The sequence below is a fragment of the Alosa pseudoharengus genome, unplaced genomic scaffold (assembly GCF_046254945.1).
Source record: "Alosa pseudoharengus isolate Yale_2024_CS ecotype anadromous, Long Island Sound unplaced genomic scaffold, YU_APseudo_1.1 YU_APseudo_1.1_scf_3, whole genome shotgun sequence".
NCBI lineage: Eukaryota > Metazoa > Chordata > Actinopteri > Clupeiformes > Clupeidae > Alosa > Alosa pseudoharengus.
The window spans coordinates 46,257,154-46,277,153 of NW_027468718.1; the positions used below are offsets into that span (position 1 = coordinate 46,257,154).

Here is a 20,000-nt window from a genome sequence, read left to right on the forward strand (position 1 = left end):
ATTATACAGCTCATAGACCTATAGAGTACATTATACAGCTCATAGACCTATAGAGTACATTATACAGCTCATAGACCTATAGAGTATAGACCGGCATTATACAGCTCATAGACCTTTAGAGTACATTATACAGCTCATAGACCTATAGAGTACAAACCACCATTATACAGCTCATAGACCTATAGAGTATAGACCGCCATTATACAGCTCATAGACCTATAGAGTACATTATACAGCTCATAGAACTATAGAGTACATTATACAGCTCATAGACCTATAGAGTATAGACCGCCATTATATAGACCGCCATTATACAGCTCATAGACCTATAGAGTATAGACCGCCATTATACAGCTCATAGACCTATAGAGTATAGGCCGCCATTATACAGCTCATAGACCTATAGAGTATAGACCGCCATTATATAGACCGCCATTATACAGCTCATAGACCTATAGAGTATAGACCGCCATTATACAGCTCATAGACCTATAGAGTACATTATACAGCTCATAGACCTATAGAGTATACACCACCATTATACAGCTCATAGACCTATAGAGTACATTATACAGCTTATAGACCTATAGAGTATAGACCGCCATTATACAGCTCACAGACCTATAGACTATATACCACCATTATACAGCTCATAGACCTATAGAGTATAGACCGCCATTATACAGCTCATAGACCTATAGAGTACATTATACAGCTCATAGACCTATAGAGTATAGACCGCCATTATACAGCTCATAGACCTATAGAGTATAGACTGCCTTTATATAGACCGCCATTATACAGCTCATAGACCTATAGAGTACATTATACAGCTCATAGACCTATAGAGTATAGACCGCCATTATACAGCTCATAGACCTATAGAGTACATTATACAGCTCATAGACCTATAGAGTATAGACCGCCATTATACAGCTCATAGACCTATAGAGTATAGACCGCCATTATACAGACCGCCATTATACAGCTCATAGACCTATAGAGTATAGACCGCCATTATACAGCTCATAGACCTATAGAGCATAGACCGCCATTATACAGCTCATAGACCTATAGAGTATAGACCGCCATTATACAGCTCATAGACCTATAGAGTACATTATACAGCTCATAGACCTATAGAGTATAGACCACCATTATACAGCTCATAGACCTATAGAGTATAGACCGCCATTATACAGCTCATAGACCTATAGAGTACATTATACAGCTCATAGACCTATAGAGTATAGACCGCCATTATACAGCTCATAGACCTATAGAGTACATTATACAGCTCATAGACCTATAGAGTACATTATACAGCTCATAGACCTATAGAGTATAGACCGCCATTATACAGCTCATAGACCTATAGAGTACATTATACAGCTCATAGACCTATAGAGTACAAACCATCATTATACAGCTCATAGACCTATAGAGTATAGACCGCCATTATACAGCTCATAGACCTATAGAGTACATTATACAGCTCATAGAACTATAGAGTACATTATACAGCTCATAGACCTATAGAGTATAGACCGCCATTATATAGACCGCCATTATACAGCTCATAGACCTATAGAGTATAGACCGCCATTATACAGCTCATAGACCTATAGAGTATAGGCCGCCATTATACAGCTCATAGACCTATAGAGTATAGACCGCCATTATATAGACCGCCATTATACAGCTCATAGACCTATAGAGTATAGACCGCCATTATACAGCTCATAGACCTATAGAGTACATTATACAGCTCATAGACCTATAGAGTATACACCACCATTATACAGCTCATAGACCTATAGAGTACATTATACAGCTCATAGACCTATAGAGTATAGACCGCCATTATACAGCTCATAGACCTATAGAGTACAGACCGATAGAGTATAGACCGCCATTATACAGCTCATAGACCTATAGAGTATAGACCGCCATTATACAGCTCATAGACCTATAGAGTACAGACCGATAGAGTATAGACCGCCATTACACAGCTCATAGACCTATAGAGTATAGACCGCCATTATACAGCTCATAGACCTATAGAGTATAGACCGCCATTATACAGCTCATAGACCTGGGGTGGGCAACTAATTTCCCCAAGGGGCTACATGACAAACTGGGACTGTTGAGGAGGGCCGGACTCAAAATACCGAACTCAAGTCTGAACTCAATTCTGTTCAATTCTATTCTGTTCTTGTATAACATTAAGTAAATCATATGGTTTTGTTTACTAGTCGTAAGAACAGATGAAAATGTGAGGGAGACAAAGGAAAAACAGCAATATTTAATCTATGTCCAGTATTTAATCCTCATTCTCGAAAATGATTTTTTGACATTGACATTTTTCTTTTCAGTTTTCAAAGACTGATATAAAAAAGCACTACAATATCTATATAATTAGGCTAGGTCATGAAAATGTGAACGAGTCAGTACAACTGATAGGCCTGTGCCACCATTTCATCAACACTCAGCAATATTTCATCATTAAATCATTACCATCATTAAATTAACTCTATGCAGAATTAGACTACAAAAATGTGGAGCAGACAATAGTAGGCTGTCATTAGTTAATCAACATGCACAAAGAAAACTATTTTAAAAATGTAGGCTATGTTTTTGCTTTAACTTTATGCACATAACTGTGATTGGTGAACTCGCTCTGTGTGTTGAGCCGGCTGCTTCAAGCAACCTGTGGGTAGTAGCATCATACTAGTTCGCTAACATAAGCTTTGCAAATAAACTCAGACATATTTTGGTTACAATTACAGGGTTATCCGATTGTAAACTGTCTATCTGCCAGTAACGTTTTGAAATGAACACTTCGTATCGCCAACGAGCAGCAGTAGGCGTTCGTTCTAACAAACTTTGCGGTGGTGAGCGACGCAGACATAAGAGACACAAAACTTTAAAAGGTTTACGCTGACGTAAAGGCAACTGCATTGTGTCGACGCAGAAGCATAAATTCTATTCACCAGCACATCAGTGAGGGTGTTTACGTCGTATGCAGCCACGCACAAATGTATGGGCGTAAAAAATAGCAGTCGCTTTCAAAATAAAAACAACGATATTGATTTGCATGCATTATCTCTATGCTAGGCTCTTGACTATTGTTCTTTCACGGACCTTACGCGGGCCGGTCAGGGAAAGCCCACGGGCCGGATGTGGCCTGCGGGCCGTATGTTGCCCATGTATGTCATAGACCTATAGAGTACATTATACAGCTCATAGACCTATAGAGTATAGACTGCCATTATACAGCTCATAGACCTATAGAGTACATTATACAGCTCATAGACCTATAGAGTATAGACCGCCATTATACAGCTCATAGACCTATAGAGTATAGACCGCCATTATACAGCTCATAGACCTATAGAGTACATTATACAGCTCATAGACCTATAGAGTACATTATAATAATAATAATAAATATAGCCGCAAGCGGCAATGGCGGGCCCGAGCACCTGCGGGCCGCAACCCATGACATTTCAGAATCCAACAAAGCACCGACGTGGTGCATTTGTAAAATGTACATATTTGATATGTGTGTTATTTGTTTTTGCATGTTATTTTCTGGCACATTTACTTGCTTGGCCAGGTGGGGCAATATGCAAGGCAGGCCCATTGTGTGTCATCATAATCATAATATATATTAACCTGAGAAATTTCAGATTATTCATTTTAAGCAAAGAACATTTTTGATACACCTTTTGGCCAGATGGTGGCGCTATATTAGGCATGTGAATTACACATGTGAATATCATCACAATAATGATATCCAATATTTTGTAAAGTTTCAGATCAACCAATAAAGGCATTACCAATTTCTGGCACATTTTCCTGCTTGGCCAGGTGGTGGCGCTATGCCAGGCAGGCCCATAGGGTGTCTGGATATCATCATAATAATAATATCTATTAACCTGAGAAGTTTCAGACCATTCATTCAAAGCATAGAGCATTTCTGGCATATTTCCTGTTTGGCCAGATGGTGGCGCTATGCTAGGCATGTGAATTATATGTGTGAATATCATCACAATAATGATATCCAATATTGTATAAAGTTTCAGATCAATCACTTAAGGCATTTTCCATTTCTGGCACATTTCCTGCTTGGCCAGGTGGTGGCGCTATGCCAGGCAGGCCCATTGGGTGTCTGGATATCATCATAATCATAATATCTATTAACCTGAGAAGTTTCAGACCATTCATTCAATGCACTGTGATTTATGACACATTTACTGTTTATGTGGTGAGATATTAAAATCATATCAAATATATTACAACATTCAAAAATCCATTCACAATTTAACATCAGCGACATCTTGGCATAATGTTTGCCAAATTTCAAATGAATCTAGCAAACCGTCTAGGAGGAGTATGTTCAAATTGATCATGTGACATCAGTATAATTGTCATTCTTTCTGTTGCCAGTTGGTGGCGCTATGCCAAACATGCATTATGGGCATGTGAATATTATCATTAACATGGTCTTCAATGACCTGTGAAATTTAAAAAATTTCAAGCCATGCATGGTGAATTATGACACATTTATTGTTTATGTGGAAGGGTATTAAAATTAAGAATTTTGTCATTTCGTCAAATTACAACATATCGAAAAAAACCTTCACAATTTATAATCAGGAACATCTCGGCATCATGTATACCAACTTTGACATGAATCGGATCAACCGTCTAGGAGGAGTACGTTAAAATTGATCATGTCCACAACGCACAAAATCTCAATTACCTCACTTCCTGTGGGTGTGGCTAATGGCATGTTAATACAAAAGTTGTTTGTTTTTGGGAGTTACATACACCCACCAAATTTGGTGTGTGTATCTAAAACTATATGCCAACCACAAGTCACTGTGACGTAAGGGGGCGCTATGGAGTTCCTGGGCAACGCCCGGTGCCAAGCTTTTATCCCTGTCTATTCACTGTACCACTTGATGTGTGTGCTAAATTTCATGCGTTTTCGATTATGTTAACCACCTCAAAATATTTGCCAACCACGGGATCAGTCACCTAAGGGGGCGCTAGCGAGTCCCTGGGCCACGCCCGGGGTCAAGCTCTTGTACCTAACTGCGATGCATGACACCTGACGTGTGTGCCAAATTTCAAGAGGTTTCGACCATGTTAACCACCTCTAAAACAGGAAAGCAAAAAAGTGGAATAACAATAATAATAATAATAATAATAATAATAATAATAATAATAATAATCCTTACAAAAACAATAGGGCCTTGCGCCCTTCGGTGCTCGGGCCCTAATAATAACTTCAATTTATATAGCGCCTTTCAAGATACCCAAAGTCGCCTTACAATGAGGGGGGAGGGGGGGCGGGGTAAGGGGTCCTCACTAGTAACCACCACCAATGTGTAGCACCCACCTGGGTGATGCGCGGCAGCCATTATGCGCCAGAACGCTCACCACACACCAGCTTGAGGTGGAGAGTGAGGGAGTGAATGAGCCAATTACAGTGGGGGATGATTAGGGGGCCAGATTGAATGAGCCAGATTGGGAATTAAGCCAGGACACCGGGGAACCCCCTACTCTTTACGATAAGTGCCATGGGATCTTTAATGACCACAGTGAGTCAGGACCTCGGTTTAACGTCTCATCCGAAGGACGGCATCTCCTACAGTGCAGTGTCCCCGTCACAGCACTGGGGCATTGGGATTGATCTTTTTTGGCCAGAGGGAAGAGTGCCACCTACTGGCCACCCACCAACACCACTTCCAGCAGCAACCCAGTTTTCCAAGGAGGTCTCCCATCCAAGTACTAACCAGGCCCACACCTGCTTAGCTTCAGTAATTCAGCTAAGACAAGGTATCCATTGGTATGACTGCTGGCTGTGCTGCTGGCTGGCTGGCTGTGCTGCTGCCATTATACAGCTCATAGACCTATAGAGTATAGACCGCCATTATACAGCTCATAGACCTATAGAGTACATTATACAGCTCATAGACCTATAGAGTATAGACCGCCATTATACAGCTCATAGACCTATAGAGTACATTATACAGCTCATAATTATACAGCTCATAGACCTATAGAGTACATTGTACAGCTCATAGACCTATAGAGTACATTATACAGCTCATAGACCTATAGAGTACATTATACAGCTCATAGACCTATAGAGTATAGACCGCCATTATACAGCTCATAGACCTATAGAGTACATTATACAGCTCATAATTATACAGCTCATAGACCTATAGAGTACATTATACAGCTCATAGACCTATAGAGTACATTATACAGCTCATAGACCTATAGAGTATAGACCGCCATTATACAGCTCATAGACCTATAGAGAACATTATACAGCTCATAGACCTATAGAGTATAGACCGCCATTATACAGCTCATAGACCTATAGAGTACATTATACAGCTCATAGACCTATAGAGTACATTATACAGCTCATAGACCTATAGAGTATAGACCGCCATTATACAGCTCATAGACCTATAGAGTATAGACCGCCATTATACAGCTCATAGACCTATAGAGTACATTATACAGCTCATAGACCTATAGAGTATAGACCGCCATTATACAGCTCATAGACCTATAGAGTATAGACCGCCATTATACAGCTCATAGACCTATAGACTATAGACCACCATTATACAGCTCATAGACCTATAAAGTACATTATACAGCTCATAGACCTATAGAGTACATTATACAGCTCATAGACCTATAGAGTACATTACCACCAGGGCTTGAAAACGAAATTATTTTTCAAACGTTCCGTTCCGAACGGTTCAGGCATGGGCGGATTATGAACTTTCGGGCCCCTGGGCCCAGATGTATTAAGGGCCCCCCACTAATTGTCATATATGTGGGAGAGGGGGGGGGGGTTTAGGGGGAAAATTTTTAATTTGTTTGATGTGATTTCCTGTATTCTGGTGCATTTTGGGGATGGCTAATACTAAATTCAATCAGATTCATAGCCTACATCATGATTTGTTGATATTGAGGCAATGATTCCATGCAAAGGCTTGGGCTTCAGGGCCCCCTGACCCCTTGGGCCCCTGGGCCTGGGCCCGGTAGGCCCGTGCAGTAATCCATCCCTGGGTTCAGGTAGGCCTATGTTTAACGTTTTCGTTCTTGCATGCGTTCCGCCACCAACATATCGGTCCTGAACCGGTTCGGAACGCAAAATATCGTTCGTTCTTAAAGTTCCGGCAGTGTTTGGCGGGCCTATCAAGTCTATTTTTGTGGACTTTACCTTAGAATAGACGTACTCATTATTTCCCCTTGATTTAGCCTATACCGTAGCTATGCCCAAAAATAATAAATCACAGGCGGCATCCAAAAACATTCAGATGGGCTATGCATCCCATAGCCTACAGACTTACTGTAGGCCTAACCTATGCCTATAAATAATTTCTTATCAAAAATATTTCTGGATACGTGCTAAACTCCTTACCTGGTTGTAGCCTAAGTTTTATCCATATGGAGATCTTCAAAGGCTTGCGCTATAATTCCAACCCTGTTTATAAACGAACCTGTCTGTTGCTGACAAGGCCTATCTCATTTTCCTGTTTAACTCTTCTACATAGAATAGGCCATAATTGCGCAAACATTTCAAATCCCGACTTTAAAACGACAAGGCGTGGACAGGCAAAATAGGCTATTACGCATAGGCTACAAACAATTTCCAAATCAGTTTCAGTAGCCTACGCTACGAGCTGGCCTAAGATCCGAAGTGGCAGACGGATAGGTTACATTACAACAGCAAGACAAAATATACACATTATGGGCCCTATCATGACATTCTAAAGTGCATCGTCACTCGTCAAAAGTCTATTCAAATTTAGTAGGATGTCCAGTTCACATTGGGAGGGTTTTCGTCCTCAAAAGTGGAGCGCATGGCGTAACAAGGTGTTCCTAGGTCTTTTAATCAGTCATATGGGTGTGTTTGGGGCGTAACATCATTTTAAACCAATGAGAATGACATCTGTCATTCCCTTTAACGGCGCAACGCGCGATATGTCAAATAAATGCATCGGTATTTTGGCATTCAACGGCGCATTTGAAGGAGGCTGCTTGCGAGACCGTATGGAATAGTCATTCTTAAACCATGCTTTACTAAAACTTAGCATAGCCTTCACGCATTTGCACTCGTCTATTATTTGAACTCATTGGCAAAGTGAAACTAACTTCACCAAGGAGTCAGTCAACGACTAGACAGTTATATGCAGTTACTTTCACTATTGACTGACAATGGGTTACCATCGAAAACATAGGCTGGAAAAAGCAACACACCCTAATGTTGCTCAAATGACTGAATAAAACAACATTTATCCTGCAGAGGAGTTGCTTATATCTCGTGACAGTGCGTCTTCAGCTGTGCTCCATACGTGTCTCTCGCCTCTCCCCTAATCACTTTTAACCGTCATTACCAATTTGCAAATGATGGTGAATAACTACTCATCATGAGATGTACAGTAGCCTATTTCGTAATATCTTTATTCTAATTATGTTTACCATTGTAATCGTGCAATTTGTAATGCTTTGCATGGACGTGCGCTGGTGTGCGTTCATGAATGATAGAAGGATGGTGCGTGCACCTGCCAATATGACTGTTGACATGCACTCTTAAAATAGCATATGAACAACTCGCCATTGACTTCTGACCAGGTTTAGGTGGTGTATGATAGCGATTTTTAGACAACGCGCCAGGGCCCGCCCTAGGTTGTTAATTGCCACACCCCTGGGCGCAATGCTTAAAAAATAAAGGTGCAAAATACCGAATTCAACTTCGCGCGATTGAAAAACGAACTGTACGCCATGCGCTGGTGCCCCAAAATATAGCCCTTGGATCAAAGGTCCATTTATTCGTTTTTTTTTTTTTTCAAACTGCAGAAATCAAATTAATAGGCTGTTATATAGAGAACGAAAAAAAACGTTATTAACCGGTTTTGTGGATTTCAGAATAACGTTTCTGTTCCGGAACAGTTGAAGACCATTTTGTTTTCGTTTCCACTCCTCATAAAATTCCGTAAAATTCTGTTCGTTTTCGGTTTTCGTTCCTTGAACCGGTTCGGAGCCCTGCAGCTCATAGACCTATAGAGTATAGACCGCCATTGTACAGCTCATAGACCTATAGAGTACATTATACAGCTCATAGACCTATAGAGTACATTATACAGCTCATAGACCTATAGAGTATAGACCGCCATTATACAGCTCATAGACCTATAGAGTATAGACCGCCATTATACAGCTCATAGACCTATAGAGTACATTATACAGCTCATAGACCTATAGAGTATAGACCGCCATTATACAGATCATAGACCTATAGAGTATAGACTGCCATTATATAGACCGCCATTATACAGCTCATAGACCTATAGAGTACATTATACAGCTCATAGACCTATAGAGTATAGACCGCCATTATACAGCTCATAGACCTATAGAGTACATTATACAGCTCATAGACCTATAGAGTATAGACCGCCATTATACAGCTCATAGACCTATAGAGTATAGACCGCCATTATACAGCTCATAGACCTATAGAGTACATTATACAGCTCATAGACCTATAGAGTATAGACTGCCATTATACAGCTCATAGACCTATAGAGTACATTATACATAGAGTACATTATACAGCTCATAGACCTATAGAGTATAGACCGCCATTATACAGCTCATAGACCTATAGAGTACATTATACAGCTCATAGACCTATAGAGTATAGACCGCCATTATACAGCTCATAGACCTATAGAGTATAGACCGCCATTATACAGCTCATAGACCGCCATTATACAGCAACGCACAGCAGAGGGGGCAATATGAACAGTTTGGTTCCAAAACGCTATATCCACCATTTTAATGAGTTTTCATAAATATTTTTTTTTACATTTTGTTTTCCAAGTAATTTCAGTAGAATTGTAATTGGGTATTGTTATTTGATGTATCTTTACTCAATCAAAACAACTGCAATTTAATTGTTATTACCTGAAATACACAATTAAATAGCCTGTCTTTTTAATGGTTTTAAAAACGGAGATAAAGCGTTTTGGAACCAAACTCTTCATGTAAGGGATAATGTATTGTCCGCCGGTAATTATCAGAAAATAAGTCCCGACAGGAGAACAGAAGGCCTAAAGGGACTTATTTTCTGATAATTACCGGCGGACAATACATTATCCCGCTTATTACACGGCTACTTGCCAAAACGAGAAAAGAAACCTAACACAATGGGTCTTTAAAAATGATGTTGCTACCGCGTTTCGTGTCTTCCGCTGACAAAATACATAGTTCGCCACACAGATAGAACTTGACAGTTTCAGGTGTTGCGTGGCAACGTCTTACTAGCTTACTTTCCCTTTTAATGAAATTCCATTGCAATAAGCGAACGGACGTCTTGCGGAGGGATATGAAAGATGTTAATCAACCCGTTGCCATTGACAGCGGTGATTATATACTTTGCCGGTGATTATATAGATTTATTACACTGCTTGGTTGAATTTCCCATTGTCCTACGTAATTTAGAACGACCATTAACTGTATGTTATTTGCACACCTATGAAGTAGATCCATTTTTTTGGCCGTATCACATTTGTATATTAATTCGCCGAACTCGTTGTTAAGTTTAAATTCAATTCAATTCAATTCATTTTTTTAATTCATTTCATTCATTCATTTTATTCATTATTTCGCCATGTATACAGAGATACTAGGAATTTGATTTGGTCTTCTCCATGCAGACAACTCCTGCACAAGATCTCCACGGCCGCCACACAAGCGCCGCCATGCTGTCACGTTGCATCCGAGCTGTAAAATGCAGACGTTCAGAACATAGTAACATTGTAGCATATGACGGAGGTGGCTTTTAGCTAGATGGATGACAGCAGGCTAAGTAAAAGCGATGTTTCAAAGCTAAAGTTCATCAGAATCTTGGGATACGCCCGCTTGACAATGGGAGAGATAGAACTAACGACTGGCCTTTGGCCGTAGCAACCATCCATTTAGAACTAGTAACGGCAGTTTGTTCTGCAAGTTGAGAAATTAGTTGATATGTGTCGGAAGAAAGTAGTTCTACAAACAAGACAGTTTTAGCGATTAAAACGTTTAAATTGTAACAGGAAATGAACACAACGCAAGTGGCAACAGTGGAATAAGCGGGATAATGGACTCCACGGTGGTCTGTTCACAGAAGTTAATGCACTTACAAGGTTTGAATCTCCGCTTCGAGTCAGGCCATTTTACAACCTCAACCGTGCATTAACTTCTGTGAACAGACCACCGTGTTGTCCATTATCCCTTATTATACGGCTCTTCACAATGCTAGTAGAACGCTCCATTGACTTGAATGGGATTTCCCAACGTTCTACGGTAAAATAAATTCATGTAATTACCGCTGCAAACATATAACTACCGCTGTCAATGGCAACGGGTTTTATGCTGCTGATCATATCACTCCGCAAGTATTCCGGTCACTTCTTGCATTGGAACTTCATTCAAAAGTGAAAGCAGACGGTTGATCAGCTGTGTTCTAAAGAATGTTTGATTCAAGTTCAGCGTGTGTTGCAAACTATTTGTTTCTCAGCAAAAGCCACAACAAAACGGTAACAAATAAGTGTAAAGAGACATATCGTGGAGTTTATTTTTTCGTTTTGGCAAGTAGCCGTATAATAATCGGGATAATGTATAGAACGCGCAGTCACTATGGGAAAATAAGTCCCTTCAGGGCGAAACAAGCCCTGTCGGGACTTATTTTCCCAATAATGACCGGCGTTCTATACATTATCCCTTACTTAACATAGGCCCGAACGTTGGGAAGGCCCATTCATGTGAATGGAACTTTCTGCAGCACTCTGAAGAGCCGTGTAATAATCAGCAAATATCTCTGTCAATTCATACAGATCTGTTACTCTGTAGCACACAGCAGAGGGAGGTGGAAACCCATGACATTGACCATATATCTCTACACATACCCAATTTATAGGTAGGTGTCACAAATGTTTACTTTGTCTCATAGGCCTGTCAGTCACTACTACTACAGCAGAGATAAATATATCACCACATACAGTGGCAAATCTACAGAGATAAATATATCACCACACACAGTAGCAAATCTACATCAGCTGAATAAACTACGAAGGGGGGGTCATTAGGGTGTCAAATCATCAGCTGGCAACAGAAGCAAAGCCGTGCAGCATGAAGAGGGGTGGACTGAGCACAGACCTGTTTAGGGGGGTTGAAGCCTCCGATGACCACAGGGGCCAAGGTGTGTGTGCTGGAGGTGAAGTGGAGGTAGTGCTGGTCTCGCTCTACCGTAACTCCTAAAAAGTTCAGCTAAGTAGCACACACACACACACACACACACACACACACACACACACATACACACACACACACATAATACACACACACACACACACACACACACATAACACACACACACACGCACACACGCACACACACACACACACACACACACACATTAGGAGTGCGCAGGGCACTGGTTTTAAAACACTCACAGTAGGTGTACCTGAACACACTGAAAGCTCACTTAGCCTGAATCTTATTGAGGGGCAACACGCAAATTGGGACAATGAGCAAAAATGGACCAGTGCTAATTGGGGCTGGGGCAGTGTAATGGCTCCTGTGGACTACATGTTGATGCTAACCTGGACAAACTACACAGACCAAACTCAAATCTTTGGAAGTGCTCATATCAGTCAATTCTCACAGAAACCAGACAGACCGAGGTTGGGTTCACCCTACAAATGACTGGGTTTCTCACACAGGTATTCGGCCAGATGCATTCAATTTCTCCAGGCGACGAGAGACTAGGCTGACAGAAGTGCTTTTGGGTTTGGGCTTCAGGGATTGGTGGTGTTGTGGTCTGCCCATGAAAAACCTTTCTAGGAAATGTATTGTATTAAATGTGAGGATATGAATTTCTGCTGGGACAATCCCAACTGTTGACTGGGAATTTTAAAGAGATTAGGATTCATTCTGAGAGACCGATAATCCTGTAATAAGTGGTGGTGGTGGTGGTGGTGGTCTGTTTTTCATTTTTATTTTTTTTAGAGAAAGGGGCAGTGCGGGGTCAGGCTCAAGCTCTCTCTCTCACCAGGATCTCTCGGCCGTAGGAGAGCTTCAGCAACACAGGCAGGCGGTCAGTGCCTGCAAACTCATGTCTGCAGAGAAGACAAAACACTCACAGCACATACACACTCACACAGTGCAAGTACAAGACAGAATAGTTCAACAACGCCACATTATAAGACTGAGATTATGATGAGATTATCAGATTATGACACATTTAACAGCAGCAAGTAAATGCTTACAAATGAAAAAAAAAATGTTACAATTACATGTGTATAAAATGTTTTAAAGTTTGCATTGTGACATTTTGATAGTGACAATTAAAGGAGGATCTGATGACCTTAAAATCACAGGATAGACTAAGTGAAAATATAAAGCACGGTACATTATCATTATCAATATCCTTACCATTATCAATATAATCATCATCACATTAAAGAAATACAAAGCACCTTGTATGCAGTGCCATGATACTATATGGAGATAATCCAGTTTGCGTGTGGGATTCTGTTTGGGTTAATTTGAAGTAACTGACCATGCAGTGTGCATGTCTGACCTGTAGGTGAACTGCACTGCCCTCTGCTGGCCTGGTGGTAGACTCCCGGAGCGCGGAGAGATGGAGAAGAGGCGGTTGTCCTGCACCCTCATGAGGTGCAGCTCCGTGGGGGTGAAGTCTCCGCTCTCTGCCCAGTACTCCAGCTCAATCTGCTGGTCCTCCGGGAGCAGGAAGCTCCTGAGGGGGAAATGACATCACAACACACTGCACATGAGGAGGAAATGACATCACAACACACACTGCACGTGAGGTGGTCACTACGGAGAACGGGCATGTGCACACTTATTCATGTAGGATCTCCATATTGCTCACATACATAGATAAGTATGGTTGTTTTCATGCTAAAATATTTGTACACACTCACAGAGAGAGAGAAAGAGTGAGAGGGAGGGAGGGAGAGAGAGAGAGAGAGAGAGAGAGAGAGAGAGAGAGAGAGAGAGAGATAGAGTGAGAGGGAGGGAGGGAGGGAGAAATGGATAGAAAGGGAGAGAGATGATGCAGCACAAGAGTACACAGAGAGACAGAGAGAGAAAATATTCAGAGACTTAGACACACCAGTGACTGCCAACTCTAAATGATTATTTAATCCACTATGGTTCTGATTCTTTACCATTCTACCGGGACACTGCCGGTATTCTCAAACACCAGGAGAATACAGGAGGCTTCTGAGCCCAGCGGAGCAGCTCCAAAGTTAAAGTCCAACATGGACGACGTGAAGACAGATGGACAGTGCCTCAGACTGGAGGAGAGAGAGAGAGAGAGAGAGAGAGAGAGAGAGAGAGAGAGAGAGAGAGATGAGAAACATCAGATGTCTGTTAAAACATTAAATATAAATTATATATAAAGACATGATCAGAACAGTTACACACAAGGGTCAGAGAAATGGGTTGGAGGAGAGAGGCTTATCATCTTTTACCTAACAAAGACTTGTCAAATATATCACATTCCTCCCATCAGGTTTGGCCTAATCCTTATCATAGCTACCATACCTGTGTCTGGTGGGCACCCTGTGGGTCGTACCTGTGTCGGGTGGGCACCCTGTGGGTCGTACCTGTGTCAGGTGGGCAGGGCACCCTGTGGGTCATACCTGTGGCTAGTGGGCACCCTGTGGGTCATACCTGTGGCTAGTGGGCACCCTGTGGGTCATACCTGTGGCTAGTGGGCACCCTGTGGGTCATACCTGTGTGTGGTGGGTAGGCACCCTGTGGGTAATACCTGTGGCTAGTGGGCACCCTGTGGGTCATACCTGTGGCTAGTGGGCACCCTGTGGGTCATACCTGTGTCGGATGGGCACCCTGTGTCGGGTGGGCACCCTGTGGGTCGTACCTGTGTTTGGTGGGTGGGCACCCTGTGGGTCATACCTGTGTCTAGTGGGCACCCTGTGGGTCGTACCTGTGTTTGGTGGGTGGGCACCCTGTGGGTCGTACCTGTGTCTAGTGGGCACCCTGTGGGTCGTACCTGTGTCGGGTGGGCACCCTGTGGGTGAGCTCCAGGGGGCTGGGGTGGCGGCGTAGGCAGGTGTTGAGGGGCTCCAGGGAGAGGAGGCTCCACAGCTGCAGCTTGCTCAGGCCCTCAGCGGCACCACTGCCCCGCGCGTCCGTCACCTCCAGTGTGGGGAACACACCCTGCCCACGCACCCGGCACAGCGGCTGGGCATCACCCATCACACAGCCTGCAGCGGAGGAGGAGGAGCAGGGGGAGGAGGAAGAGGAGGAGGAGGAGGAGGAGAAGGAAGAGGAGGAGGAGGAGGAGGAGGAAGAGGAGGAGGAGAGGGAAGAGGAGGAGGAGAAGGAGGAAGAGGAGGAGGAGGAGGAGGAGGAAGAGGAGGAGGAGGAGGAAGAGGAGGGCAGTGTACAGCACTAAGCACACAGCATTTCCTATCTGGTCAAATTTACCTTACTGTTAAAATTAGATATACTTTCATCACCTTCACAAATGTGCATTTTTAAGTGAGTAACCAAGTGTAATTGTGCTTCTCTGTCTGTGTACTTTGCTGTAATTTACTTTTCCAGAGCTGAAGAATGTAAGTGTGTTAGGGCTGGGACAACGCGTCGACGTAATCGATTACTTCGACGCAAAAAATACGTCGACGCAAAATATGCGCGTCGATTTGTCAGACCCAAAACGCGTGCTGACAAATATTTTGAATTTTACACCTTCAGTGTTTCCCATACGTTGACTAATCGGTGGTGGGGCGCCACGAACTCAAAACCGGTCGTCACACATTGATGTTCTATGTTGTACTATTTAAATTAAAAATAAGATAAAATCCTTTCATTGAGCTGCACTTTTTACGCACGCAGCCTTTCCCTGCCCCGCCCGCGCTCTCTCATAACGAGCCCGCTACCCCTCCTCTGCATGTGCATTTAACACAAAATATTCACGATTGTTGAAGGATTGTTGTTGCCACGTAGAAGCATTGCATAGAACACGGCTGGCTAAATTGCTATTAAATCCGCTTAGCATCATGACCATGCTGTGCAGATTTGTTCAAAACTGCTGCAGTCAAGTTAACTCTGCTAAGGTCTCATCACAACATAACTTAGTTTGGTCTCCTCAGTGTAGGCTAAGTTATGCAATCAAGCAGTATCTCAAAGCTAACGTTAGAATAATGTTCGGATGTCAAGTTTAGCATGCTTACTTACATCTGCTTGTCAATTTCGTTACTCATGTAGGGCTCATTTTATTGACTCTGAATGTTTGCAAAATCCCAATGTAAATGGAAAAGTGTTTTCCAAGACTCAAAAGTGATTGTCCCAAGGAGAAGTAGGCTATGAACCGTTATTTGAACTAACTACGTTATGAATTGCATTCACACATCAGCAGCGTTTTAATGTTGTTAATGTTAATTGCAGGGATTCCCTCACGAACGTCGTCTTAAAGTGACAGGCACTCAATTAGACCTACTGAACTGAACTGAATGCTACCTCTGACTAAGAATGCATTACTTTGCACTTGTATAGTATTTTATTTTGGAACCTTAAGAGCAATAAACATATATTCCAATGTTAAGGAATTCATATTTTTTTCATTCAGATATGTGAATCAACATGTATAAGTTGCTATTAGTCAATTAATGGGGAGATAATCGATAATCGAATCGAATCGAAATCGAATCGGACTGAAAAAATGAATCGTTAGATTAATCGATGCATCGAAAAAATAATCGCTAGATTAATCGTTTAAAAAATAATCGTTTATCCCAGCCCTAAAGTGTGTGTGTGTGTATACTGTATGTGTATCAGTGTTGCGCGGTCTGCCCGAAATTAAGCGGTCGCCCGCGGATGACCGCGGTCACCCGCGGTTATGAGTCATAAACAAAATATTTTAATGATATTCGGGTCATTTGCGGGCGGGTCAGTTAAAATTAATTAAATATATATTTTCTACAAATAGGCCTACTTAAAATATCACGAGAAAGCTAGCATCAATACAGTAAAGCATCAATACAGTAAAGTCAACAGTAAAGAAGCAAGACGCGAGTTAAAATAATAAAGACACCCCTTCAGGAAAAGCGATATAGGCTATGGTTATGGTCTAGGCCTACTTCTTGCGAAGCCATTTAAAAGTATGACAGCCAAAACGGGCAGCCTGCAGGAATAAATGTTATGGCACAGACTACACAGCCATATCTACCGGTATGTATAGGTTCGCGCATGCATAAAAGTTACCTTAGTTCGTTGTGTTTGTGACTTTAAACAGTGGATGTGCTTTAGTAAAGCTTTGTGTTTCATTCAGCATTATAAACCAGTTCTTACGCTAACGTTTTGACCAGCAATGTATCTCTCTTGCCTACCTCGCCTCACCATTTCTGTTTTCGAAAGAAAGATGTATGTCCATGGCCTTCAAATCTTATCCTAGTGTTCTTATCCTTTGTGCGTTGCGTGCGTGCTTGCGCTCTTATTCTCATTCTTTCTCCTGCGCAAACATTATGTCCTGCATGCTTACTGCGTGTAGTTCTACTGCATCAAGTTTCGTAAATAAATTAGTTTGTTTTTACAGAAATGGCCTACTGTCACACTGCATGCAGCCTATAACCAAAAGCACACATTTTGTAAATAAGCGGGTCGGATCGCGGGTCGGGTATAATTTTGTCCTAATTAATATTCGCGGTCCGAGTTGCGGTCGGGTTGATTAAAATATCGGGCGACCGCGGGCCGCTTGTGACCAAACCCGCGCAACACTGATGTGTATCTATGTAGCTCTACCATGAGCGTTGAGTGTGTGGTAGCTGAGGTCCCAGCAGTAGAGGGCTTGGCGGGGCAGAGTGACCGTGCAGCGTAGCAGGAGACGGGAGCGGGCCGGGACCACACCACTATGGACATCCAACTCCAGAGCTGCAGCAGGAGAGAGAGAGAGAGAGAGAGAGAGAGAGAGAGAGAGACAGACAGACAGAGAGAGAGAGAGAGAGGGAGAGACAGACAGACAGAGAGAGAGATGGAGAGAGAGAGGGAGAGACAGACAGAGAGAGAGAGAGAGAGAGAGAGAGAGAGACAGACAGACAGATATCGAGAGAGAAAATGAGTTGTAATTCGGACATACACAGGAAAGGGGCTTCCCACAGTGGCCGATTAACAACCAGATTACAACAATCAGCAGCCGCAAACATGCCGCATGTTGTACCAAATTACAACAATCATACAGCAGCCGCAAACATGCCGCATGTTGTACCAAATTACAACAATCATACACAAATGGCCGGCAGCAGCCGCAAACATACCGCATGTTGTACCCGGGATCCGTAAAGGCACTCCTTCATGACACAACATGCGCTGCCACAGAGGCCAATCAACAACTAATCCTACCTAAAACTACACAACAGGACCCCCGATCAACCACCAAGCCTACCTAAAACTACACAACAGAATGCTAGATCAACCACCAAGCCTACCTAAAACTACACAACAGAATAGATACAACTATACACAATTGGCTGGCTGCAATTGCCGGCAGGCGGCACACCACTGTCATATTCACCCGAAGGGTCGTCATAAGCCTCTTCTGCAGAGCTGGGATCGGTGGCGCTCTGCTGGACACTGATGGAGAAGCTGACCGGGCAGCTGCCGTTGTTGACCAAAGGGACCTCGAAGGACTTACAGCCCCCCGCCAACAGCTCACCCAGATCCACCACAGCACTGCCAGCCTGGGGGATGCCATAGAGAAACATAGAGCGGCTCTTTTCCTTCACTGTGTCTCACACACACACATATCCACCAAACAGACCCACCTACACACACACACACACATATCCACCAAACAGACCCACCTACACACACACACACACATATCCACCAAACAGACCCACCCACCCACACACACACACACATATATGCCCACACACACACACACATACACACACATACACACACACAAACATACACACATATATGCCCACACACACACACACACACAGACACACACACACAAACTCAACAAAGACAACAAACTCTCTCTCACATCATGTTTTATGGTCATAGTCATCCAAACACACACAAACAATCACCTATAGCAAAACAACAAAATGGAGAACACACACACACACACACACACACACACCTCTATGGAGCCCTTGGAGGCCACACCCACAGCCTGAAGGAAAAGGCGGGACCTCCTGGTGGGTGATTGTGATTGGGTGGGCCAGAGTAGGAGGCTGGGCTTCATACTGTATGTCATTTCCTCTTGCGGGGAAAAACGCCAGTTCTGCACCTGAGAAATCCGACCCAAACAAAAACATCAATCACTCAGAGCTATTAACCCTTAGAACCCGATTGACGCAAAGTGCGTCAAAAAACACACCCTTTCTTCTCTGTTACATTGCTCCGGAATGGTTCATCGCAGCGAGATGAAACCTTTATTGCACGACAGAGCAGAAGTGGGGCTTTCCAACGAGACTACACACTTGTCTGTACGATCAAGTATGAAAATTTTAAAAAATCATGAAATTAAATCAAATTACATCATATTTACAGTCTATACTTCTCTGCGTTCACCTGCACACACATTACTCTAGTTTGAATTACTCGCGAACCCGTGATCGCATCGATATGGCAAGCATATCAGATGAAAGAGGGGGCACAGGGCTATCCATTGGTACCATGTTTATCGATCCTTCTGGCTTATAAAACCAGACGAAGTGACTGCAAAATAATAACGTCATGTACACAAACCAACTGCACACTCATTACTCTCGTTTGAATTACTCGCGGACCCGTGATCGCATAGATATGCCACGCATGTCAGATGAAAGAGGAGACTCAGAGCTATCATTTGATACCAAGTACATCCTTCTGGGTTATAAAACAGACGAAGTGACAGCAAAATAATAACT

At 42.7% G+C, this 20,000-nt stretch overlaps 1 protein-coding gene across 1 annotated transcript in view; it reads right to left on the minus strand.

Moving 5' to 3' along the window:
• Positions 1-20,000, minus strand: part of cfap65 (cilia and flagella associated protein 65) — a 44,401-nt gene that overhangs the window by 9,036 nt on the left and 15,365 nt on the right. The window contains exons 14-21 of the mRNA XM_076262872.1: positions 19,229-19,378; positions 18,650-18,815; positions 17,881-18,009; positions 15,131-15,344; positions 14,283-14,411; positions 13,673-13,849; positions 13,142-13,208; positions 12,247-12,357 (exon numbers count right to left, since the gene is read on the minus strand). Coding sequence (XP_076118987.1) covers positions 12,247-12,357; positions 13,142-13,208; positions 13,673-13,849; positions 14,283-14,411; positions 15,131-15,344; positions 17,881-18,009; positions 18,650-18,815; positions 19,229-19,378 — 1,143 coding nt within the window. The remainder of the gene's footprint in view (positions 1-12,246; positions 12,358-13,141; positions 13,209-13,672; positions 13,850-14,282; positions 14,412-15,130; positions 15,345-17,880; positions 18,010-18,649; positions 18,816-19,228; positions 19,379-20,000) is intronic.